The 27,128-nt window shown below is 43.2% G+C and overlaps 1 protein-coding gene across 2 annotated transcripts in view; it reads right to left on the reverse strand.

Moving 5' to 3' along the window:
- Positions 1 to 18,002, reverse strand: part of ETAA1 (ETAA1 activator of ATR kinase) — a 49,238-nt gene extending 31,236 nt beyond the window's left edge. Inside the window, exons 1-4 of one of the 2 annotated variants that reach the window (XM_033937470.1) lie at positions 17,575 to 18,002; positions 11,630 to 11,764; positions 9,479 to 9,555; positions 4,101 to 4,219 (exon numbers count right to left, since the gene is read on the reverse strand). In XM_033937470.1, coding sequence (XP_033793361.1) covers positions 4,101 to 4,219; positions 9,479 to 9,555; positions 11,630 to 11,764; positions 17,575 to 17,809 — 566 coding nt within the window. In that variant the 5' untranslated portion in view covers positions 17,810 to 18,002. Of the gene's footprint in view, positions 1 to 4,100; positions 4,220 to 9,478; positions 9,556 to 11,629; positions 11,768 to 17,574 lie in introns of both variants that reach the window. The other variant, XM_033937469.1, reaches the window with a different exon arrangement.
- Positions 18,003 to 27,128: the final 9,126 nt, after the last annotated feature.

Below are 27,128 nucleotides of genomic sequence, written 5' to 3' on the forward strand. Positions count from 1 at the left end.
AAGTTGCGCAGCCGGGCCCCCACCGGAACCAAAGGGGGCGCCGGCAAGGCGTCATTGTGCAGGACGGGAAGCGGGGGAACCGGCGGAGGGATTCCCTGCCCCCCGACGGGCCCCCCGAAAGGGCTGCATGCGCTGGAAGAACCGACCCCGGGAAAACCCCGGAGACTGGAAAGAAGCAGCCCCACGCCCAGGGCGATACTTGCGAAATTCCCGCAAACGCCCCCGGGCCGCACCACCCCGAGACGCAGGGCGGGCACGGTCCTCCGGCAGACGGGGAACTTTCGAGTCCGACAGAGTCTGAATCAACTTATCCAAGTCCTCTCCAAATAAAAACGACCCCCGAAAGGGAAATTTAGTAAGCTTAGCTTTGGACGCAGCATCCGCCGCCCAAGCGCGCAGCCACAACACACGCCTTGCGGCCACGCCAAAAGCCATAGACTTAGCCGAGATCCGCACCAAGTCATATAGAGCATCTGAGAGGAATGAGGCAGCCATCTCAATCTTCGCTACCTCCTGATCCACCAGAGACCAGTCATCAGACTCCCGATCCAAGACACGCTCCGCCCACCGAAACACGGCGCGAGCGACCAGTCCCCCACAAATAGCTGCCTGGACCCCAAAAGCAGAAACCTGAAAATTTTGCTTAAGAATGTTCTCCAACTTGCGCTCCTCGGAGTCCCGCAAGGCAGAACCGCCCTCAACAGGCACGGTATGCCGCTTAGAAATTGCCGAGACCACCGCATCAACGACTGGCGAAGCCAACGTAGCCCGATCCCCTTCTGGAATGGGATACAGGCGAGCCATGCTGCGCGCCAGCCGAAACGGCGTCTCCGGCGTTTTCCACTGCTCCAGAATAATATCCCGAATATCCTGATGCATAGGAAAAGAGCGGGAAACGGAACGGATCCCCCGTAACAGAGGGTCCCCCACACGCGGAGTCTCCGGTGGCGCGTCCTCAAAACGCAAAACCGAAGAAACCTGCTGAATAAGGTCAGGCAGCTCATCTCTCTGAAAAAGGCGCACCACGGACGCCTCGTCACTGGAGAACGGGAAACCCAACAACCCGCCGCCAGCTTCCGTCCCCTCCAGAGGGTCCTGGAATTCCTCAGAAGGGTCCAGGTCCTCCTCCAGACCGACACGTTCCTCCGACCACAAATCCTCGTCCCACGACACCCGCGGACGCTTGGACAAGGGAGGCGGCGGAGGGGACGTCACGTCAGACGAGAGAGGCAAAGCCGCAGGGAGCGCGGAGGAAACCCCACCCCCCCGAAACCCCCTGGGCGCAACCGGGACCCCCAGCCGCCTGAAAATAGGCTCTGCATAAAGAAAAGAAAAAATCAGGAGAAAAACCCCCCGAGGGTCCCAAGGGACTCCCTGCCACAGCAGGGGACCCAGCAGAAACCTGCCCCTGCATAGTCAAAACAGGGGGAAGGTCACCTGAGGTGGAAGATAAAATGGAGGGGCCAGACAGAGAAGATGGCGGTTTTCCCGCCAAAAAAGCTCCCTCCATAGCCTGAAGCGGCTGAGAAACCTGAACAGTCTCAGCCGCTAAAGCAGGCAAGCCGGCATCAGCTGTCAAAAAATCAGCTGAGAGGGAATCCTCCAAAACCCGACCGTCGGCGGCTCGGGGAATCCCTCCGTGGGCGGACGGAGAAGACCGGGCTTCCCCACCGTTCCCTGCCGACTCGCGAGGCACCATCAGCGGGGAGCTCTGGGCGCCTGCAGCCGCTGCCGACGGAGCTCCTCCACCGCACCGGCCTGAACACCGCTTGCACAGGCCGGCCGCGAGTGCCTCGCGTCTGGAGCACAATGAGCACTTTTTCCCTTTAGAAGTGCTCATTGCTCCATACGCGACCTAGCTGTAAAAAAGTGCCGGTTAGTTGAAAAAATACAGTAAAATACAGTTTTCTTAAAGGGAAACAACCCTCCAGACCAGCACTACCTCTGGATTTTTTTTTTTTTTTTTTTTTACAGAACAGACTCCACAGGCTCTCGAAGCAATATGCCTTGCTTGATTTAGGGGGCAAGGCTTACTGCTGAGGCTCCTCTAAAAAAATGTGGGGAGGTGGAGGAAGTGGGGGGAGGGACCCCGCTCGAGACCCGCCGGGTTTGACACCCCCGAGGTCGGACGAACCCCCAAACAGAGTCCGCCCAAGCTCCGTCCGGCCAAAAACAGGGACAATAAACCCCCTAAACAAATTCCAACAGCCCTACCAAGGGAGATGGGTACAGATCACATCAACACCTGCTGGAGACTGAAAGAAGACTGAGGGAAATAGAGAAGGGAGGATAGTATATACTGTCCCTAAAGTTTTGTTTTCAGTCTCCACCTGCTGGTCATGATTAGATATATACCATTCGTAAGGATTAACCTCTACTGGTCTGGAGAGTGCTAAAGAAACAACAATTTTAAAGGGAAATGAGCCCTTTAGACCAGCACAATCTCAGCATTTTTTTTCCCCCAAAACAGACTCCACTGGCCAGGCTGCCTGCTGAGGCACCTCTACAAAAATGTTGGGAGGTAGAGGAAGGGGGGGAGGGACCTAGTACGAGACCCGCCGGATTTAACATCCCCAAGATCTGACGGATCCCCAAACAGGATGCGTCCAAGCTCCATCCGGCACAAAAAGGGGACCAGGAGTCCTAAACCAAATTCCAACAGCCCAAGTAGGGGGAGCCAAATTAGTCTTACCACTCTGCTGGAGACTGGGAGAAGACTGGGTTAGGAGGAGGAGCATTACAATCAAAGTTTGATCTCAGTCTCCACTTGTGGGTCACCGTAAGGAACTGTATCGGTCTATCAGGAGACACAGAAGTCGATATTTAGTGGTTTCGGGATTAGAATCATGTCCAGGGGGTATGACCAGCAGTGTGTGGGCTTAGCCATTGTAGGGAATAAGTTTATGTCAGTGAAAAAGTTTAAAAGATCTGATGTAATTGCATTGTTGTTTTTGTCAAAGTGAACATTAAATTGCTGAGGATTAGGGGATTTTTTTGCAGGTGTAATAAGGTCAAATAGTGTTGACTGCAGAAGTGTGAGAACATCCCAACTAATCGGGGGAAGAACATAAGTCATAAGTCAAATTGGGGATTTGTGTACGTTTTAAACTGGAGATATTCGATTGGGGATCTGGCTGACGAGATTACAAAATCTTTTGCACAAAACCTATTACACTAGAATAGGTAATAAAAAAATTATTCAAATAAAAATTAGTTTACTGCAGACTATGAAGCAAAATGCCAAAGAACTGTCACACATTTATTTAAATGCTGATTAATTTCCTAAATTTCTTCAGTAGAATTTGTCACCAAGATGGCACAGGTTGTATGACTGAGCTGTTTCTGCCTTAAAGGTAAGACATGAGGTGGTTCTCTCCAGGGTTTTTGTTAGGCATGTGTGGAAACAGCAGCCTCAACACTCTGAGGTTGTGGGTTTAAGCCCCAAACGGTTCCTTGTGACCCTGGGCAAGTCACTCAGTCCTCCATTGCCCCAAGTACATTAGAAAGATTGTGAGCCCAAAATAACCGAGTACCTGAACGTAAACCGGCGAGATGGAGAATTAGAAGTCCTTGAGCATGCGCAGATGCATGCTCAAGGCCGGCAGAAGCAGGAAGATCTTCTAGCGGCCCCGGCATATCTTGTGGACTGCGTGCCGGTGCCAGTTGTTCGGGTGGGGGGGGTGCCGGTTCGCGTGGGGGGGCCTTTGCGAGTGGGAGAGGGAGCAGCGCCGCTGGTCTCGGGGGGGGGGGGGAACATATCAAAGCGAGTTTCCATTATTTCCTATGGGGAAACTCCCTTTAATATACAAGTATTTTGGTTTACGAGCATGCTTCTGGAACAAATTATGCTCGTAAACCAAGGTTCCACTGTACTTATTTCCAAGCAAAATGTTTTTTTTTTAAAGTAAGGTTTCAAATGATTCTTATAGATTTTCTTACAATACCACACAAAATACGACAAAGAAAAACTTATGTATCGTTTACTAAAGATCACACACATTTGCTTATAAAAGAGTAAAGTAGAATTCACTTTAAATTCCTACTACTACTACCACCTTTATAGCTCTAGTAGAAATATGTAATGCTGGACAGATACTTACTTTGTGTCACTGAGCTTTGTTCTTCCTCGTACTTTTACTATGCTTGGCGTACATGGAATTGCATCCTCACCAATCCAAGTTCTCAAATGAGCCACTTCAGAGTTGGTTTGGTTTTTATCCTTAAAAATTAATTTTATAATATTCATAAATGAACATAAAAATAAACTATAGATTAGAACTCTGGTAACATCTTTGGTTACCTATTGGTCAGATAAGAATAGAAACACAGAAACATGATGGCAGATAAAGGCCAAATAGCCCAGTCTGTCCATCCACATCATCCACTATTTCCTCATCTCCCTAAGAGATCCCACATGCCTGTCCCATGCTTTCTTGAATCCAACAGTCTTTGTCTCTATCACAACTACCGGGAGACTATTTCAAACATCTACCTCCCTTTCTCTAAAAATGTATTTCCTTAGAATATTCCTAAGCCTATCCACCTCTTTAACTTCATCCTATGCCCTCTCATTCTGGAGCATCTTCATGAAAAAGACTTGTCTCATGCACATTTATGTAAATTTCTCTATCTTATCTTCCCTCTCCAGCCTTTCCTCCAAAGTGTACATATTGAGATATTTAAGTCTGTCCTCATATGCTTTATGACAAAGACCACCAACCATTTTAGTAGCCTTCCTCTGGACAGACTCCATCCTGTTTAGGATGATTTAGGTTGACATATAGATCAAGTCCCCTCTGGGATTGTGATTTTCAATTAAATTACCATGAATATTTTTGAATGTACATGCTTGGCAGAGTGGTAGCTAATAGACTTATTGAAGATTTTAACTGAATTTTATTTCATTGGATGGGGTTGTCAGTGCTGGTCATGTGATATATTGAAAGACCAAGAACAAAAAAGAACAACAAATTACCCACAGAAAAATCCATATAAAAAACCCGATAGGGATGACCCAAAAAATAGAACGAAGAAGTCTAGTTCCAAAAAAAAAAAAGATAAAAGGCTCCTCAGCAAAAAAGTCAGAGACTTCTCCACAAAACATAGATTTAAGAGTTTCATTATGCATCCAACAGATATCTTGACTATATAATTAAAATAATAACATACACAGATTTTCTTTTGCTGTGTATACAACAGATAAAATCAAGGACTTGACACCAGGCTGTGTTTTGGCAGAATCAACTGCTTCAGGAATCACAGAGTCTAAAGATATAATAAATATACAAACAGTAATAAGTAAAATATAAAAAGTAGACTACATCAATAAATGAACATTAATATGGAGATTTTATTTATAAACTTGATTTTTAATGTTTATAATATAACCTCATAAAATGAAACTCTAGGCACTCAAATCACCACTTTTTGAAAGAAGAATGTATACATATAACACCTGGTAACAGTAAGAAGTGATCCTACTGCTATTGCAGGACTGGTACGGGTCACACTAAATGTCACCACTGCCAATGGTGTGAACTCACGTTGGAAGGGCCTCTATGGACTGACCCTCAATTAGGTTACCTGGTGAGATCTAGGGCTGATACTACGTGTAAAACCATGAGGGTGGTATACATAATTGTATGCCCCTGTAATCTTGTGTATGTGGGGCGCACCAAAAGAGCTATTAATGTGTGCCTCAATGAACACAAATCCCGTATTAACACTAGGGCGGTACAAGCCCCTATTGTCCAACACTGGCTGGATAAGGGCCAAGGGATTGAACATATTAAATGGAGGGTTATAGACCATGTACTTGAAAAGGAATTGGAAGGGGATTGGGAGAGCAGACTTAATCACATTGAACAACGTTGGATTTATCGTCTTAACACGGTGGTCCCTTACGGACTAAATAACGAGCTGGAGTGGGCATCCCTAATATGAGTTTGGATCCTGGGTTTTCTATATATTATTTCATGATTAATAATGCAAGCGATAAAAATAAATGTTGATATGGATAGTGTAAGTTTTGACGTCAGACCCTGACGTCCCTGATCACCTGGGACGTCGACGTCTGGGTCACGTATAAATCAGCTGAGAATGAACCCGACCGCCATTTCGTATATGACGCGATGGTGGGAGTAAACTGATTATGAACGGTAAAGTTTTGTATTTAATATTGGCTTATTTTATGCTTTATGGGATTAGTCATACTTAGGTATGTTTTCTACTTTTGTATAGGGAGAGGGAGCCTTGATAAAGCCCTAGAGTTACATGGGCGAAACATGTTGGTGGCTGATGTTTCTGAACCCTCCCGGCTAGCGTCAAAACCATAAGCTAAGTACTTTTAGTATCTATATATTATAATTAAAAAACTTTTTCAACAAAAATTATAGTTATATAAACGGGTCCAGTGACGAATGGGAGCATAAAGCCCCACACTATGAAATGATTTGAGTGTGTGGTGGCCCGCTAAGGACCTTAAATAGAATAACGAAGTCATTCTGAAAGAGGTGCTGCAATAGCAGTAGGATCACTTCTTACTGTTACCAGGTGTTATAATATAACCTCTTCATATTATGTTCACACTTAAAAATAACAATATGACATATTGTCATAATGTCGTTCCGGACAATGCCCATATGCGTTAATGTCCATGGCGTCATCTTGTTGTATATTCCTGTTGAACCGGAACGAACGCAGGTAGGGCTGGTCTCGGTTAGGACACAGGTCTTTGACCTGGGGGCTGCCGTGTGAGCGGACTGCTGGGCGCGATAGACCACTGGTCTGACCCAGCAACGGCAATTTTTATGTTCTTATTGTAGATCTAACATCTCTTGAACTGTGTTTTTTGTATTACCATGTTTTTGAACACTGTCTTGTGTTGGAGCACTGAGTTATGTATGCTCTACAACCAGATGCAGCACGGGGTTTTTTTTCATGGTTTGAGGTTTTTTTTTACTGTGTCTGCTACCAGTGGTAATAGAAGCCTATGATTGATGTTCTTCAGCTTATTGGCTGAGAAATGCTGGGCTAAGGCGTTCAGTGCTTTGCCTGTGTCTCTGAGGCTCATTTTCAGTAAAGTGTGGCTTTCAGCCAGGAGCTCTGGACAACAGAGTTTTGTCAGAGTAATAAAGTTACTAATAGTATTGTTTTTGACAAAAAAAAATACCTTGAAATAAATTTTTGCAAGTGGACAGAATTATTAGCCATGCCCTGAAAGTCATGCAGGCTGCCACGCAGGGCTGAATGCTTGGTTACCTGCTTCAGCAGGGAAGAGACTAAACTGAATGATGCAGGGCCCCCCGCTATACTCCATATGATTCTTGGTATACTGGACAAATAACACCTTGGATCCATGAGGAAGAAGTGTTATTCAAAACATTGACCATATAAGGTCCAGGTTTCTAACCAATCTGAACCATTCTTTGGAAACCAATGGTTTATTGTCTTCAATAAAGTTTCTGAATCTTGTACATCACCTCTGCAGTCTTTTTTTTTATTTTGCTAGATAAATGAATAACTTGTCTTTTTATTGAAGAAGAATCAACTATAAGTGTTCCTTTTGATATTGACTTATTAGAAATACTCTGGCTCCCCAGGACTACGTGATAAAGTGAATTAACATTTGGAGAAAACATAGAACAGAGATCCTTGGAATACTTAATAAATCTGGATAATATTCTACCAAGATATTATGCACAGAACTGAATGATTTATATTAGAATAAATATAAATATTGCTTTTTCTCTTTAAAGTTGTTCAAAGATTACTAGAAGTTCTTTGAAATTCACTTTAAAAATATATATATATTTTTTGCACTAAGAGATATATGTGTGAAATGCTGATGGAGAGATTTTTGCTGATGACTTGAGTAGGAGCATTTTGTGTTTTTATCATACTTGACTCCTAATTGGGTGCTAGCTCCTTATCTGAGGCTGTTCCTAACCCTAATGAAGGTGGGTTTTATCTTTACATTTTGTTAATATCTTTAAAGAACACCATAATACCATCTTTTATACTGTGTAGTAGCGTGAAGTATAAAAATGATTGGAGAGAGCAACCATGGGTTAAAACAGTTTTAGAGAGGTACTTACTAAGCTATAGTAAACACAACAGATTTTACTGCAGTGATTATTTACCATGGAAATCAATGACCTGCAGTACAAAGACACCATAATCCACTGCTGCTCCCTCCCCTGATCCATACATCTTCAACCCTGGCCCACCCTCCTAATGTCTGAACCATATCTCACTACTCCTCTCCTAACCTCATTGCTTCAGTCCTCTCCCTGACAGCTCTAGGGGCTTTTCCTAGTGTATAACTAATGATTGGACTTATCACAGTAGCTCATGCCCAAATGAGCACTTGGGGTTCAAAATGGCACATATTATCACTAAGGGTCAACCTGCCAAATAAGGCATTCAAGTATGCTGCATGGTATCCTTTCTGTGCCTTTTCCCTGCATGTCCTCTATAAAAACCTACCCCGTTCCTGACATAGGCTTTCTCCAACAGCCTTTTAGATGTCTCTAAAACCAAGAAAGGAAGATAAATTCTCTATAGGTAATTTTCTAGGAAACACAATACCAAGTCTGCATTATAATATTTTGATTTCTGCATGAGAAGTTGGAATACATTTTTCTTTAATGGTTGTATAGTTTATCAGGGCATGTCTACAAGTATCACCTGCAATCAAGCATAATCATCAAAAAACTTAGCAAGTTCAGTAATGTCCAACGATTAACCACAAAAATGTGTTCAGTAACCTATGTTAAATTTTCAAAGTATTGAAAACACACATACTCTTACTTTGAACTCAGAGGCTTATTCTTAGAACAGTGCATTTCCTTTTTTTTTTTTAATCTCTTCCACTAACAAACAATATATCCGTAGTTGATTTATGTACTTCTTTGTTTCTTAACAGTGCTGGGATGCTGAGGCAATGATATGCTATGCTTCTTGTACTATTTTTCCTGTTTTGTTTTCCTGTTTCATACTTTGTTACTTCTGTTTTTTGTAATTGTATAAACTGTCAATAAAAATACATTGACTTAAAAGAGCCCCTTACAACAGTCATCTCCCATTTTCACTCTCTTCTTGATGTCACAATAATTTCCATTTTGATGAAAACAAAACAAAAATATTACAATTTAATGACAAACCATTTCTAAATAACTCAAGCTAAAAAAAACCCCACATTACGTCTGTATATTTAAAGTAGGATTGTAGTGCTAATGGCCCATTTGTTAACACCCTGTAAATTTAGTCTTTTTAGTCAAAGTTCAATAAAAACAATATAACACGTTGTCAATTTGGTGTCTGGGGTCATATAACTGCATAGACATGACCACCAAGCATAAATTTCATGTGTGTCCTAGGGAGCTGTATAAATGAATGCTTTTATTGTTGGATATGAATCAGGCTCTGTCCTAACACCCCCTTTTGTTATGGCTTCTGCAGAAATCTTAATGCTTACCTGAGGAGGAATACGATTAACAATCTCTGAAATTTCGACAGTACAGTTTTTACCAGCCTGTTTTCTTTTATCATTTCCTGGAAGGTGGAGGGAAAGGAAGCTGCTATAAAATCAGAATAATAAAGCATATCACTTGCATTAAGCTTACATACAGTAGAGAGAGATTGCTTCATGCACATTTTTCAGCCTAATTACTGAATTAAACTTTGATTTTAGGAACTATGTAGGCATAACAGAATGAAGGGCTCTTAAGCATTGTTGTGAGTGCCTTTGCTGCAAAAGATCTTAAAAAACTAAAGATGAGCCTCAGCACAACAGATAATTACTATTTGTATTTTAGTATTTACATAGTGCTCTAATGCAAATTTCTATACCGGATAGCATACCATCTAGGTGGCTACATCAAGCAATACAAAATAAAAGATCCACATACTAAGGGAAGATTAAGTTTTACCTTGATAATCTTCTTTCTAGAAGAAAGGCATGAGTCTTGAACCAGTGGGTTATTCACCTCTAATCACGAGTTATGTAGAAGAAATAATCTACTTTTATCAGCTCCGCCTCCTTTATACTCTATGAACATGCTCCTTAGCACATCCCAAAGCAATTGAAATCCACTAGAATAGGGCAAAAGAAAGAGAAGGTGCAGGGGGACCCCTCTGATGAAACAAGTCTGCTCAGTCAGTAATTAAAAAAAAAAAAAAAAAAAGCAGTTAAGCAAAATAACAAGGTAGAAGCCAATAAACCACCTACCTGAGTGAAACCAACACTAACACTTATGTAGTCTATGTGCCAACAAACTTACTGAGACCTCTTTTTTTTCTTTTTACATTCAAGAGAGAGATCTAAAACCTCTCTTCTGGTGGAAATAGCTCCAGACACTGTGAAGACCTTCTCGTCATTCAGAACTTCTTCAGACCTGTTTCACATATACCGTGTTTCCCCGAAAATAAGACCTACCCCGAAAATAAGCCCTAGACGCCGGCAGCAGCACTTCCCCCGCCCCCCCACCCGCAGCCGAACCCCCGCTGACACTTCCATCTCTTCCTCCCAATAGAACGCCGTCGACCGATATACCCTGCAAATGGCAGCATCACAGCCTTCTCCTGCCCAGGTTTTCTGTGTGCCGCGTTGCTGATGACATCATCAGTGATGCGGCAGAGGAACGCCCAGGTGGGAGAAGGCCACAAAGCAGCCTGATTAGATTGATGCCAATGCTGCCGTTTGCAAGGTATATCAGTCTTGCGGTCGACGGCGTTCTAATGGGAGAGAGAGATGGAAGGGTCAAAGAGGGTTCGGATGTGCAAGGGGGGATAGAAAGATGTTGCATTGGGGGTATGGGAGGAAGGGGGGGATTGAAGCTGTGCAAGGGTTCTTCTGCACAAGGGATGGGAGGGAAGGATAGAAAGATGTTGCACGGGGATGGGAGGAAGGGAGGGATTGAAGCTGTGCAAGGATTCTGCTGCACAAGGGATGGGAGGGAAGGACAGAAAGATGTTGCAGAGGGAAGGCACAAGGGGATGGGTACGAGGGGAGGGAAGATACTGCATGTGTGGGGGAGAGAAAGGATAAAGGAAGAATTGGGGTGGGGGAGGAAGGGAGTGATGATAATTGTACATGAAAAAAAATAAGACCTAACCTGAAAATAAGATCTAGTGCGTTGTTTGGGCCCAAAATTAATATGATGGTGTCTTATTTTCGGGGAAACACAGTATCTGAGAAAGAAAGCAGGATAAATTTAAATCTGACATGACTTTACACTCAGAGCAGAGCAGAACGACATCTTCCAACTTGTGTGTAGAAGAAAAGACTGGGGAGATGCAGCACAGCCCACTGAGAAAGGAGGCAGAGCTGAAAAAAGTAGATGTCTTCTACACAAATCCGCCTTGAACCGCAAGGTAATGGCGGAATAGAAATCACTAATGTAATGTAATGTAACTTGTGGTCAGGAGAATAACTCACTGCTCAAGACTGATATGCCTTTTGCACCAGAAAGCACAATAAGTAAACACAAACAAAAAAACGACAAAAAATTACATGCTGCAAATATTAAATAATTCAGTCACGATCTTCATTTTTCATTAAATTGTTAGGCCAAATGTGTCTCTAAATAATGCTACTACTAAAACAGCACAATGTATTACACGTTACCCAGTGCATATGATGTTGGTGACTGCGGATCCCAAAAGATTTCCTCCTGTAGCTCTGCATCACTGGAAGGGGAATTGAAGGCAGCTAGCAAAAGGTTTCTTTTTGAAAGCCGTTTTGGGGTCTTATATGAATGTGCTTCTATGTGAACAAAAGAGACAATTAGCAATTCAAAAACTGTGGACCACAGGTACATTTGTTTCCTACAAGAAAACAAAAATATTTGATACATTTTATGATAGCTGTGTCTCCAAGGAACACAGAAGCTGAACTATACAAGTCCAAATATCCTATGTAATTCTAAATGAAATGATATGGTGGCCATGCTAGTCCACTCTCCAAGGTAATATGCAGAAATAAAACAAAAACATAAAGGAAAAAAAAAAAAACCTTTTTATTGGACTAACTTAATATAGTTTATGATTAGCTTTCAAAGGTAACCCTTTTTCCTCAGATCTGGCTCAAAGGGCTGACTGACCTCCAAAGGTCAGACTTGGAGAAGAACATTCTTAATGAGACAGTAGACAGGCGTAGGGAACAAATGACAGGGCAGGAGTCCAGAATGACACACCTATCTACTAGAAAAAATATTAGCAAGGTAAGAACCTGTCATTCTGGACAGCGGGACATACAAAAGCAGTCCCAGGAATCTAGGGCGGGATGACTGCATCGGCACGTAGCACTGAGGACCCAGTCTTCCATTGCCGCCACATCCACTCTGTAAAACTTAACAAATGTATGTAGCGTGGACCAAGACGCTGTCCTACAAATCTCCTCAGGGAGACTACTCTAGCTTCGGCCCATGACAAAGCCACACTTCTGGTAGAATATGGCTTAAAGGAAAAAGGAGACTGGTTTCCCATAAACAATATATGCGGAGAAAATGGCCCTCCGGATCCACCCGGAAATCGTGGCTTTGGAAGCTGGCACATCTCATCTAGCTAGATTAGTCAGCACAAAAAGATGGTCAGAAAGCCTAAACTCATTGGTGACCTCAAGGCATTTAAGAAGCACTCTTCTCACATCCAACTTCTTTAAAACGTGATCCTGCTTCTTGGAAACCGAGGACTGGAACGTTGGCAATCAAACTTCTTGATTGATATGAAACTCCAAAACCACCTTTTTCGGCAGGAAGGAAGGAACGGTGGATTTTAAAGAAAGGCTCTTTACAAGAAAGAGTCTGGAGTTCCGAGACCCGTCTCGCTGTTGTCACAAGAAAAACAGTTTTGAGCATCAAATCCATCAGAGACTCATTCTTCAATAGCTCGGCTTGGCCGAGACCCCGGAGATCCATGGTAAGATCTCACAAAGGGAACAGGCCTTTTACCAGAGGTCTGATGCATAGTGCATCCTTCAAATATCTGGTCATGTCTGGATGAGACACCAGCATAGACTTACGAGACACCAGCATAGACTTGCAGTCTCGAGTCTAAATGTTAAAATCTGGAGCATAAATAGTAGTAACCAACTTCTGTCCCCATTTTCTTACATAGTACTGCCAATTTTACCATGAGTAGGCTCCTTTTGCAAAGCCATGCTAGAGATTCCCATGCAACAAATGCAATAATTCCCAGTCAGTTCCTAGGGGCTTTATCACTCTTGCTGCGCAGGAATTGCTAGCACAGCTTTGTATAAGAAGCCTTATATCTGATGAAAATGTGCTGATTTTCTGTTATATACAGAACATGCTTTATGTATTTTGATACAGAAGCATGTAATCAAAGTCAATGTAATATAAAAGTAATGCCAAATTTTAAAATAACTTCCTCCCTCCCTTTTACAAAACCATAATGCGTTTTTTAGCGCCAGACGCAGTGGTAACAGCTCCGACGTTCATAGGAATTCTATGAGCATTGGAACTGTTACCACCGTGGCCAGCGCTAAAAACTGTGCTACTGTTTTGTAAAAGGGAGGGGAGATTATTAGGTAGCCACATTATTACACAATTTATGCCAATATTTACAATATGCTATTTAATTGCATATAAATTCTGGACAATGTTCAAACAAACTCAATTTCAGCTTTCCAGAATGAGAAGGGAAATATTTTTAAAACAAATGCAGTAGGCATAATTATCATGTCCCCCTTTTAAAATGCAGTTATGATACCAGAGTGAAATACCAGTCAATGCATATAGGCCCACATTCTATAAAAGATGCCTAAAGTTAGGCACCTAGATCGTTACGCCTAGCCGATCTAGGCACCTTAACTTATTTAAAAAGCTTAATTGGTGCCAACAAGCAATTAGCACCTCCTAATTGGCTTAAATTAAAATTAATTGGATGGTAGACAACTAACTTGAGGCTAGATTCACTATGGAAACCGATGGTGTACCGATCAGTTTGCGAGCTCTTTGCGACCCAATTTCCCTCCTGCAGTATTCAATAACCTTTTTTGCGATCCGATTCTGATCCGCGCATGAAAATGAGGGGAACTGCAAGCAAAGTAGGCAGGGACGCGATTCACTAAACAAATTTGCCGATTCGACTGTGCTGGCCAATCAACTCAAAAAGTGACTGCTGAGGACCAGTCGCTGAAGCCCTTTCCGACTGTCTTCTGCCACCCTGCTCTCAGCCCTGTCAGCTCCGATCTCCTGCTTCCCCAATCTGCTTGCCCCAACTGTAGCTGCCCTGATCGCCTGCCTGCTCCGACACTCCCACCCTTCCCCACAGTGCAGGTTAAAACCACAGGCTGTAAAAAAAACAAGTTCTTGGCCAGAGGTCCAGCGCATGCGCAGACCATCTAAAGATGGTCTGCACATGCGCAGAGATCACTATAGAGCGATCTGTACCGGCAGATAGGGGGGGGGGCGTTCCTCCGATCACCTCCATCTGCATATTGAAGTTTGCTGAATTCGTCGGTCCTGCCCGGATCAGGCCCGATTGGGCAGGTTAGTGAATCTGGCCCTTGGTAGGCACCTACCAAAGTAGGTGTGGATCATTGGTGTGTTCAGCATTTAGGCACCTGTTTTGGACTTAGGTGTCGGTATTTAAGGCAAGAAAACACTGAAACAAATAGGGTACATCTAAGGTTAGGATAGCTACCCATGCCTAAGTCCACTTTATGCACTGATAGACACGATTCTATAAACGGCACCTAACTTAAGATTGTCATGCATTATGTGCTGTGTTCCTTGGCGCTTATGTTTTAGGTGCCATTTGTAGAATTGGGGCCATGTCTTATCACTCTTATTTCTAGGTCCATCTATATTCTGCCTAGCAAGCATTGTAATTTTCCAGTGCAGACTGTGGAAAAGGAAAAAGAACCACAACACACACTGAAAGAAAAATAGTAGAACCACAAAAAAGTTACCAAGGCAATCAATAAAAAAGACTATAGGTATGGATCAGCTCTGTTATGAAGCGAGGCTAAACTGATGATGGCATCTTAGCTTGTGGAAGAGATGACTTCAATGGCATGGAAGAATTTATAAAACAATGTGCAACATGGAAGAAGCTCATAGAGAATGTTATCAAAAATACATGTAGTACTAGCATTAAGGGACACTCCATAAAATTAACTAAGAACAAATTTGATTCAGGCTATTAGTACAGTTGAATTTAAAAAAATTAAAAAAACAGTTTGGACAAGATTTGAAAGACAGGCCCATTTTAAAAAATGTATTAGCCAGAAAGATGTTGCCACCTCTTACTTTGAGAAAATAGCAGCATAGAACAGACTTTTCTATTGAGAGCTGCTGGATATTTGCAAATGATTCAGACTGACCACCATTAGAAACAGGATACTGGAATTGATAAACCATTGATCTGACCCTGCATGACAATTTATGTACAATTTGCTGCTGAGTGGTACAATTTTGAAGCCAGCTTTCTGCATGTCTTAATTTGCACTTAGCTGAAACAAGAACAGTCTTTCTTTTTTCTTTATTAAGCAGTACCTGAAAATTATTAGCCAATATTTTACATCTGTGGCCCCAAAACTGTGGAATGCAATTTCATTTTATCTGAGATTAGAGCAAAATTTAAAAATGTTTAAAAAGGGCCTAAAAATCTTACTTTTCAAGCAGGCCTATGGTTGGCAAAGGGCATTGTTGGGGAGGATCCTTGAAAAAGCCATGGGCGAAACATTTTGGAATAAACCTCCCAGACCGTGCTGAAAATCTTTAAAGATAAGTGAATTTTTACAAAAAATTTATAATGCTACTGTATTTATGAAGGGATAAAAAAATTAAAATTTAAAATATTGGGACAGATGATTATTTGACACATAAAGCTCTACTGCTATGAGCTTGTGTGAGCAATGAGTGGTATCGATGAGGTCCATGAGGAGAGTGAACTTGGGGGGTCTTTGGAATATTTACTGTAAGATGGGGGCACTGAAGCAGTGGGAAGAGAGACCTGGATGTTTATGTTTTATAGTCATTACTGTCTGAGAAGGATTTATGTGTAGTCTGTCACTAGGACATATATTATTGATTTTAATTTTGATTCTATAATTTATGCACCACTTAGAAATTTAGATTGTGTAACACAAAACTCTACAGAACTAGATATATATCTTCATTATGATTAGCAGGAGTGTGTGGGAGTAGTGCTTAAATGACAGCCCCAGCAGTGAAACCAAAGACTGGGTCCAGTATGTGGCAATAGGGATTGAGTTAACTTGGACTGCAACTCCAGCAGTGGGACATTGTGGCCAATGCTGGATGGACCTCTGCAGCCTATGTCCTTTGTGCGGCAATTTTTCTTTTTACCACATTCATATAGTCTGAGTACAAGTCTTTCTTATCTCAGGGGAAAAACATCTTAAAGTGGAATTTAGTGAGTAAAATGAATAATTATTGGATTGTTGGCTTATCATTGCCTCTAAAATGAATGTGACTGTTGGGCAGACTGGATGGACCACACAGGTCTTTTTATCTGCCGACATCTACTATGTTACTATGTAAGCCTTAAAATCAAATCGGTAAAATGGTTCTAGTCCACTTCTTCAACTATAAAATTGAATTTTAAGCTATTCATAGTAAGAATTTGGGGAATTTTCTTAGACTATGAATTAATCATGAAGCCATAAATACTTTTAATTAAAGTACATTTTTAACAATATGGAAAGTAAAAAGACTAAAATTATTTGCAACCAGAATTTTTTAGACTGTTAGTATAATTTTTATTGTTATCCCAGCTTGATTATTGTAATATAATATACTTAGGGAGACAAGTATCTACTTTTACATATCTTACAAAATGTAGCAGCCTAATTAATTTTTGCAGTCCACCAGAATTCCCCTTATCCTAATACATCTGGATTGGCTGTTAAAAAGCCAGTATTTTATTTAAACGGCATATGATGGCTTTCAAAATCTTCCAAGGTTTTTGATCTAAATGATTATTTACCTTATTCTTTCATACGAAGCAGCTAAAATATGGATTTATTGCATTTAGAAACCAGACATTTACACTATCTGCTGTATTGAAAGGATGTTAAAGCATCTCTTAAAAAATATTTACTGATTAAATTGTGATTGAACATGTTATTTCCTAAGTATGCCTAGTCTCCATTTGTAATCTGCACAGAACTCTTTAGGGTAGATGTGGAATATGAATACTGTAATGTTATAGCAGAGGTGAATGAAGTTGACCAGAGCTAAACAAAATCCTGGTAGGCTACATCAATCTGCTCCGATCTCCCTAGGTATCCCAAGGGAAGGTGCACTTTACACTAGGAGGCAATTTTTACACAGGCAGCAGGGCCTATTTCCATAGTAATCAAATCTAGAAGTAGCCTTAATTCAGATGCTTTGAACTGTAGCACAACAACACCATCCCTTTTGTTAAGGGCAGAGAAGATGAGCACTGTATTAAAAATGTAATTTACTCTCATCCTCTTATTTTTATGAAACTTCTGTGGTTAGGAAAGTATTTTTGAAGGCGAACTTTGAGGGGGCGAAAAGCTACGGCAGGAGCCGTTCTCGGGTCCAAAAGCCTCACCCTGAGCTTCAGCCGAGGGGCCCGCGGCTGTAGCAGGAACCGGAGGCGGGGAGAGGGGTTGAGCCTCCTTCCTAGGCCGCAACCCCCGTTTCAGTTTGCTGCTGCTGCTGCCGCCGCCACGGGGAGTTTTGACCGGGGTTGCTTTTCTATTGTCCCCGCCGCGCCTCTTTGCCTCCTCATCCGGGACCGTTTTTATCCGGGATTTCTCTCCATTCTGCTTCTTCTTGCTAGTCATGGTCCCGGTACATTTTCCGGGGTGAGACTTAACAACAGCGGCGGCAGCAGCAGCTCGTTGCTACAATCCAAACTCGCTCTCGGAGGTTTCTGTTCGCAAAAGCCACCATTTTGCGAAGCGGCACAGCCTCCTCCTCGGATTGGCAGGTTTGGAGACCGGAAGCGACTGGGATTGGCGGGTGACCCGCCACCGGGAGGTCTGGATATAAGTTCTGCGTGCTTTGCGACGTGGCTGAGCTTTTGGAAGGGGGCGGGGGAGGCAAAGAGAAAAGGGGCGGTGCTGGGAGCATCCTTAGCAGCCTGAATCAGAGCTGTCAGTGACTGATGCACTTCAAAGGTGTGTTTTGTCATTTGGTTTTGCCGGGACCTTTCTGAACTTGCTTCCTTTATTCCTGCGGCCAGAGTGGCAGATAGAAGCCAAGCTGATCCCAACTTGGTAACTTTTGTTTTAGCTAATTATCATTAAGTAGAACAGTGCAACAGGCAACTTCATGGCCCGAAATGCAAGCGGCTTTGCGCTTTAACTGGGTCTCGGATTTTGTGTATGTTTGTTGCAGAAATAATGGCTAGCCCCCTCTTCCAGACATTTTGATCAAAGTGCATGGCTTCGGCTGCTGGTGAGGCCAGAAGACCTTTTACGTGCCTAATAGTTTCCTTGCATAAATGAAAAATAATTGCTTCTTTGCTATAGCCTGTTTCTTCTTCAGACACACTGCTACAGTCCAAGTTGTTGTCACCATCACTCAGCCTCTCTTCCTTTTAGAGCTTTCTGACACTTCCATCATTTACAGCAACATTCTCTCTCCCAACCAATAACTTAGCGGATCCCAAAATATGTGCCACGACACCCCGGGGTACTGTAGCATATTTTTCCTACTTTCCTTCTGTTGCCACCCAAGCTGCTGCTGCTGCTTCTCTAGAATAGATGAGTAGCAGCAGGGACAAAACAAACTGCAGCCACCATGAGACCAAATTCTCCAAAAGTGCAGCTGACAAGTTCTGCCCCCTTGGGCTTCACTTCCTGTTGCAGGGAACAGCTGGCAGCCACTTGAATTAAGAGTCCTACCTCATGTTGGATTTAGCTTGCTTTGCCACTGTTGCTAGTCCAGAGAAACAGCAATGACATGAATGGGGGTGCTGGAAGGGACAGAGAGGAAGGAGATGCTGTGCTAAGGCGAACAGAGAGGGGGCTTAGGCTGGATGGAAGATGAGAGAGAGGGCAGAAACTAGAAGGAAAGGGAGAAGAGAAGGAGAGCATGCTTAAGAATGCCAGCCATCAGTAACGGAAGCCACCAATATGTTCACTGTGCAGACAGCATGGAGCTGAAGCATCAGGCAGTGGACCTCTTCAGCTGGCAGGGCTTGAGCATCCCTAGGTCTCAACACTGTTTGTGGGTTGGGGGGGGGGGAGGAGACCTGAGAGGAAATATGTAGCCTAGGTGTGTCATGACCTGAGAAAGTTTGGGAACCACTGCAATAAACCCTTTCCTAGCTCCCTCTATTCCTCTCTCCACAGCTCCACTACCAGTGCCTGTCCCAATTACCTAGCCCTTCTCCCCCTTACAGTTCCATTATATTTCTTCTAGTCTTTTACAGCAGCATTCTCCCATGCAGTAACGCTTCCTAATCCTCTCCCTATAGCTTCACTCTCAGCTTGTCCCCATTACCCAGCCTCACAGGTTCTTTCTGCCTCTTTCAGCCCTCCACAGCAGAATTCTCTTTCCTTACCAGTAATTCCTTTCAAACCCCGCCATCTCTTCCTTGACCCCTCTATTCTTATCCCTCCAGCTCCACTTCCAGCACCCAGTCCTTCTCCCCCTTACATCTCCTTTCTATTTCTTTCAGCCTTTTACAGCTAAATTCTTTCTTCTTGGCAATAAACCCTTTAAGTTTGCTTACCCCTTCCTATTCATTCAAACTGCTTCTCCCCTTCCTAGCTTTTCTTTTCCTCTCCCAGTACTTCTATCTTAGATTTTTTAACCTTAATTGCTAAACATAGGGTGGCTCATCCCAATGCTGGAGGTTTTTCTCACAGGCCCCAGCCATGCTAAAACTAGTTCTTTCAGATGTACTTTCCAAAAACGGACATATTCCAATCAATAAACAGAAAATTAAAATTCTTTTTTCTATCTTTGTTGTTTACTCGTTTTTTTCTTATTGTGTTGTTTCTAGTCTTTGGTTTCTGCTTCCCTCTTTCTTAACTGTTTTGCCAGAGTCTCCTTGTCCATTTGACACTTCTTTTCTCTCCTTGTCCACCTTCCATCTGGTAAAACCAGAGGACATAATTTGAGGTTGAGGGGTGGTAGATTCAAAGGCAATGTTAGGAAATTCTACTTTACGGAGAGGGTGGTGGATGCCTGGAATGCGCTCCTGAGAGAGGTGGTGGAGAGTAAAACTGTGACTGAGTTCAAAGAAGCGTGGGATGAACACAAAGGGGTAAATTCTCTATTACTGCGTTTAACTTAGGCGTGCTTTGGACGTCCGATGTAAGTGAATAATTACAGAGTTAAGGGTCTTAATTAATGTTAATTGGGAAATTAATGACACATAGACATCCCTATGAGGTAGTTAACGGACTGACGTCTATAGAAAGCATAGTCCCGTCTCCAGCTCTGGACGTGGGCGTTCCGTGGGCGTGCCAAATGGGGACACTAGATGAGCGCTACCTGAGCGAGCAACTGCGTCTAAATATCATGTATTATGTAGACGTAAGAAACCCTGGTCTAACTTGGATTTCAATGCCGTTTCAACTATCGTAATTGCGGCTCTTTGTTAGACGCGAGGCAGACATCCGCTGTGTTTTTTCATCAATAATTCCAATAGTGAGTTTGAATAGGTAATTTTCATCTTTTCTCTGTCCTAATAAATATAATGACACCATAACAATGGAACACATTATATTGCATGGATATCAAACCACATTTCTGCCCAAACAATAATATAATTTACACATGGCTTTTACAACCCCCTTTTTTTTCTCAACAAACAGCACTGCAATCGGCTCTCTTTTGAAAGCAAAGAAAAAACAGCACACATTATCAGCACTTAAAAAGAGAATAAACAGATACACACCTTAACATTCAAGCTTCCCTCATTGCAAAATGGAGGTCTTCAGTTGCACAAAACTGACCTCATTGTGACCTCATCAATCTGCACCTTCAAAGTAGTATGCCACAATTAAAAGATGTGCTGGGTGTAGAACTCACAACCTCTGGATGTTAGGAGCACAGGCTGGCGCCTAACACATAGAGCTACAGCTGCTTCTACTAAGGTCCATCTTACCACCCGTTCATATCATACTTGACTGAGCTGTCTATGCTCATTAGCGATCATATCAGGATGAACTCAAATAAGTTTAAGCAAAGGAATGCCTAAAGATTTGGAAGGTTTTCAAGTAGAAAACAAATATCAACTATGTATTAAAGAATTGCAGCACAAATGACGCTGATCGGTAAGGGCAAAAAAAAACACCACTTTTCCGGTATGACGCCTAAACTGAACAGATTACTTACAGTCATATATGCATTAGTACAGTGCTTAGAATGAAGATTAGCGTGTGAGAAAAACAGAGCTCCACCTCACATGCATACAAGCACACTTGGAAATATGGGTTTGGGGCTCAGTGAAAGCAGCGCTTTTAACCATTGAGCTACCACTCTTTTATCTCAGCCTACTATGACATTATAGCTAAACTCCTTTTCCCTTAGCACTTCACTAAGATATGATATGACAAGGGAGCCAGAGGCATTGGAGCTGTAGCTCAGTGAGGAAAGGCACTCTCTACTGGGCTTTGAGGGTTCAAATCCCAGCCTGTATTTTACTTGTGGCATATCTACCTTCCAGATGCACTTTGATGATGCTTTCCACTTCTTATAGGAGTTGAATATAACATTACTGTACAACTTTGCTGTGTAGCAGAAAAATAAACTTTTCCCCCTTCCATGCTAAGAATTTGAGTTCAACTCATCTTATATTTCTCCTTTTAAACATGGCATACTTTGTTAGTTTATATCATGGTAAAGTATACATTTCTGAAATGGTGAAGAAACAATAATATACAACTGCAGTGTTTTGTCTCACCAAACTGCTATAAGCACAAGAAAGCATTACTAGGTCAACAACGGTAATGCTCCTGTTCCGAGCTCTGACCTCTGAAACTCCCCGGTTCGACTCCCACCTTTGCTCATTTTAATAAGGTCCTAGTTTTTTCCTATTAGCTCTTATAACAGGGTCTACATGGTGGACTTTGCCATTTGTAAGGTGCACATTTCCCTTTCCAGGCAAACCTATTTTCAACTTACCATGGCTCGGACATCCTAAGCAGTGATGAGAGGAAACCTTTCCTCTGACAGCAAGATGACATTTGTGGATCGCCTGGTTAATGTGCTCTCATCACTGCTTAGGATGTCCGAGCCATGGTAAGTTGAAAATAGGTTTGCCTGGAAAGGGAAATGTGCACCTTACAAATGGCAAAGTCCACCATGTAGACCCTGTTATAAGAGCTAACTAGGACCTTATTAAAATGAGCAAAGGTGGGAGTCGAACCGGGGAGTTTCAGAGTTCAGAGCTCGGAACAGGAGCATTACCGTTGTTGACCTAGAGGGTGTATGGCTGCTGGCACCATGCCCTCTTTCGGCTACCAGCCGCAAGAGGGCATGTTCCATCCTCTCCACACACCCTCTCAATACCTGCACCTCCTCCAAGATGGCAGAGTAGGCCTCCATCTCCCTGCCCGCCCCCTCCTGAGGCTGGTCAGGCTGCTCCTGGGGGGGAACAGAAAGGAAAGGGGGTGGGATGGGATCAGGAACAGGAAGGGCAGGAGAGTGATGGGAAGGGCTATGGGTGGGGGAAGGGGAAGGGGAAGGTCCAACAGGGGATGGTGGTGGGGGTCCTGGAGGTAGTGGTGGGGCAGGCAGTGGGGGTCCAGGGGGCAGTGGTGGGGCAGGCAGTCCAGGGGGCAGTGGTGGGGCAGGCGGTGGAGGTCCAGGGGGCAGTGGTGGAGCAGGCGGTGTGGGTGGTCGTGAGGGCTCCCAGGGAGAATAATCCCCCTCCTCCTCCTCCTCCTCCTCCCCTTCTTCCCTCTCCTCCTCTTCCTCCTCCTCCGCTGAGGACCAGGGTGGGGCTCCCTCCATCACCTGTGGTGCCTCCTGAGGGGGTGCCTGCACTGCTGCTTGACAAGAGGGAAACAGGATACAGTCAGATATGTCCACAACACTTTTGAACATGACATTCTTTACTACGTTATTTTCTTCAAATGCTAATAACAGGATGCAAAGCACCTACTCCACTGTAAACATCAAAATGTAGCGTAAGTAAGTAAGGCAAGTAGAACACCATAAAGCCATTGTGACATGATATCACAATAGCAGCTTTACTGCAGATTTTATGATTAAGAATGGTTTACAGCTACTCAAGCATCTATTTATTCTGGTAGGCTGATCACAAAGAAACACACGCTGGACTCATTACTCACCGGCTTCAGCGCACAATTCCTCCATCACCCCCTCAAGGAAGGCCCGCCCCTGGCGCCTCAGCAGCCGCCCCTTTTCCTGAGATCCTCAACATGGATAATAGAGAGAGAGAGAGGGAGGGATATGATGAGTGCCATCTAGCACTGTGGCATAACATGTTTACTTAAGTATTGACCTCTATAAGCACATAAAAATGGAGTACGCTGCCCTCCAAGAGCCCCTATCCGCTTTGCTGCCTGCCTCCACCCCCTTCTGCCACATGTTTTACATGAATGTATTCACGTACTCCAGCATTTTCCCCTTTCTGTGCTGGAGGCATCGCTATCTCTCTACTGTACCTGGGACAGTGGGGGAGGGGGTGTGTGAGGTGACATGGCCAGCATCACAAGGAGGAGTGTGGGATTGAACTCACAACCCCAGGGTGCTGAGGCTGTAGCCTATCAGCACTGCCCCACATTACAGCATGTCCTGGTGAGCTTACAATCATGCAGCAGGGGCAATAAAGTAGTTTGGTCAGAAGGAGCAGCGTGGCTTGAAACCCCTGACATCAGGGTACTGACGCTGTCACTTTAAACGTCATGCCACTATCTCCCTAGACCAGCAGATTGATACAGGAAAGGTGAAGGTATTTGAAATGACATAGCAGCACTTTAATATATTTGTGTTCCTTTGGCAAAGTTGATTTCAAGATGTTTCTATTACAAATGCGAAGCTTGTGACCCAAAAATTAGTTGTGTGCATGTGGTGAATGGAATAGATGCCTTCTAGGAGCTGAATTTGTCATTTGAAATCCTACTACTGCTCCTTTGGGATGTGCTTTAATTTCAGTATTCAATGTAAAAGATTTATTATGCACAATTGTAGTTTTTAAAAGGAATCAAGATTTACCCACAAAAACATGACAATTTGATTGAGACAGGTTTCCATCATCATTACATTTGACATGATTATTTGTGAGGGCCTGACTTGGAATACTTACTTCCCTGGCACATGAGGCTCTTCGATTGTACCGCCGGGTCAGGCGGGTCCAGGACTCTCTATACTGCAGGTATGACCTGCGGTGGCCATGAACCACGAAGTAGTGATGCTCCCGGGGGAGAAACAGCCTGGCCAAGAGTCTGGTATCAGCTGTGGAAAAGTTTGGCTGTCTCCTGGCAGCCATTTTAGGAGAAATAACTGCGTATGAAGAACGGGTGATTCTATGACGTCACAACGCAAAAAAACGCAATGACGTTTTTGTGCCACTTGGGCATGCTTGCAGCGGCCGATCCGCGCTACATCAACACTGTTGATTACATCCTAAACCACGCCGATATCGCTGTTATACAAAAAAGTATAGCAGAACGCTTAGAAGCTTACCATGTAAACCTAATGAAACTTCACCTCCCCCAAACACAATGACAAGTTATAAATTAAATAAATGAAGATTGGGAAGTAAGGTTCACATATTTTAGCTTAGCTATGCATGTTTGGGTGGGTGGAAAAAAAAAGAATATTATGTCTTTGGTAACCTTAGTCAGGACTTGAACCCCTGACCTTTGGAAGATACATGCAGTGCTTTTAAGCACTGAGCTATGTTGGAGATTTGGGAATGGGAGTCTCCAGAAATGGCTTTAGGTACAAGCTTTGACAAGGGGTAATTATTGCAAGTATCTACAGGTGTATTTGATCTGAGAACACCCAATGAACGTCCAAAACGATTTCAAAATTCTAACGGCTTCTATGACGTCAGACGCTACTTTATGGTTAGGGTTAAGGCTAGAGTTAAATAGCTCAGTAGCTCAGTGAGTAAAACGCGCTGTACCAATCATCCATAGGTTGTGAGTTCAACTCCCTGCTTGTCTTTTACTTGATTATAACATGAGGGGTTTATGCTGCAGGAGTGTGTTGTTGGGGTGTTGCAGGGGTGTCTAGGATGACAGAGAACAGTCACTTGCATTTTCAACAACGCATTTGAATTTCTTAAGACGAAACCTTAGTGAGCCGGGGGAGGGAGGTCACCGCAGCCTCGCGCCTCAGATGAAAAGGTTCAATTTTTAGGGACCGTGTAAGCTGATCTGGGACAGTCTTCAGCGACTCGGAGCCCTCCTCCCGGCTGGGCAGAAGGAGGAGGCTTTGGCGGTGGTGGTTTTGGTGGTGAGTGAGGGCGGGAGGGGGGAGTCGCCTGGCTGCTGCATCTGCACTCCTGCTGGCCACAGACCTACTGATCACAGAGCAGAGATCACAGAAGCACGTAGGTATGTGCGCATGCGCGGCTAGGGTTTTATTATATAGGATATACACCTATCGCATCTCATTTTCATCACAAACACATTAGCGAGACTATACACAATACATTACAAAGTTGAGCTTGGGTTTGATAAAATAAACAGCATAATTTTGACTCTGTATTACATTTATTGAACCATACTTAAGAATATGGGTGTTGCATCCGTGACAACGGTGCTTTACACCATTGAGCTACCAGTCTTTTGCCTCAACTGACTGTGATATGATAGCTAAGTAGAGTATACTTTAGCACATCACTAAGGTATGCTATGACAGGGGAACCAGAGACACAGGTGTAGGTCAGTGAGTAAAAGCACTATATCGATCATCTGTAGGTTGTGAGTTCAACTCCCGGCTTGCCTTTTACTTGTGGCATATCTACCTTCCAGGTGCACCTTGATGATGTCACAATGAGATCAGCATTGTGCTGCTTGCTACTTCCTCTTCCTGTGAACTAGAAGCCACATTCAAGTCTAATCTGTGTTTTGATTCTGTTTCTAAGTTGGGCCAGTGTAAGTTATGGGATTTACCTTTGTTCTGAAGAATGAGCTGATTGTTGCAATGTTTTAAGACCAGGAGAGTGTTCTTTCGAGCAAGATATCACTTCTAAACTATCCTCTCTGAAATAATGTCTCTGGGAAATCGAGAGAAAGCTTATTAGATGACTTAGGGTGCCTTTCCTGCCAGTCTTTGTGGAACTTAAACGAAGTTTATAAGAAGTCTATATGGTGTTCAAAGTCCTATCCTTTCCACTTCTAATAGGAGGTGAGTATGACATTTCTGTACAGCTTTCTGTGTAGCATACATCTACCGGTTCCCACCTTCCATACTGATAATGTAAGTTCAACACCCACTCGGTACGTTTCATCTTCTAGTTCTACTTTGAAACATAACATATTTTTTTTCCTTGTATTAATGGTAAACTGTACAATTCTGATATCCTAGAGGAAAAAGATACAACACAGCAGTGTTCTCTGTCTGCCATTCCCTACCTCACTGATATTGCTAGATCAACTAATATATAGTTTACAAAATGGTATACTGTGTTTTAGTTATCTTTTTCATCATCCTATACTTACAATGCTGAATGAGTGATAATAAAGAGTATAAATAAAGTATAATTAAAAAAAAAAAAAAAAAAACCCGTACCCACGTCTATCACGGGTCCATTGGAGACGTCTTAATGACGTTTCAGAAACCTGCGTCTATTTTGTGCGGCGAGGTTGTAGGGACGTCTACAACACGCCTAAGTACCGCTTGATTTGCACTTGCGTTTCCCGGACGTCTAAAGCACGCCTATGTTAGATGTACTAATAGAGAATTTACCCCAAAGGGTCTAGAATCAGAAAATAAGATTAAATATTGAACTAAGGTCAGTACTGGGCAGACTTGCACGGTTTGTGTCTGTATATGGCCTTTTGGTGGAGGATGGGCTGGGGAGGGCTTTAATGCCTGGGAGGGTGTAGATGGTCTGGGGTAAGTCTTAACAGAGATTTCGGCAGTTGGAACCCAAGAAATAGTTAAGAAGAAAAAATTTAAAAATTTAAATTGAATCAGGTTGGGCAGACTGGATGGACCATT

This window comes from Geotrypetes seraphini, chromosome 3 (assembly GCF_902459505.1).
Source record: "Geotrypetes seraphini chromosome 3, aGeoSer1.1, whole genome shotgun sequence".
NCBI lineage: Eukaryota > Metazoa > Chordata > Amphibia > Gymnophiona > Dermophiidae > Geotrypetes > Geotrypetes seraphini.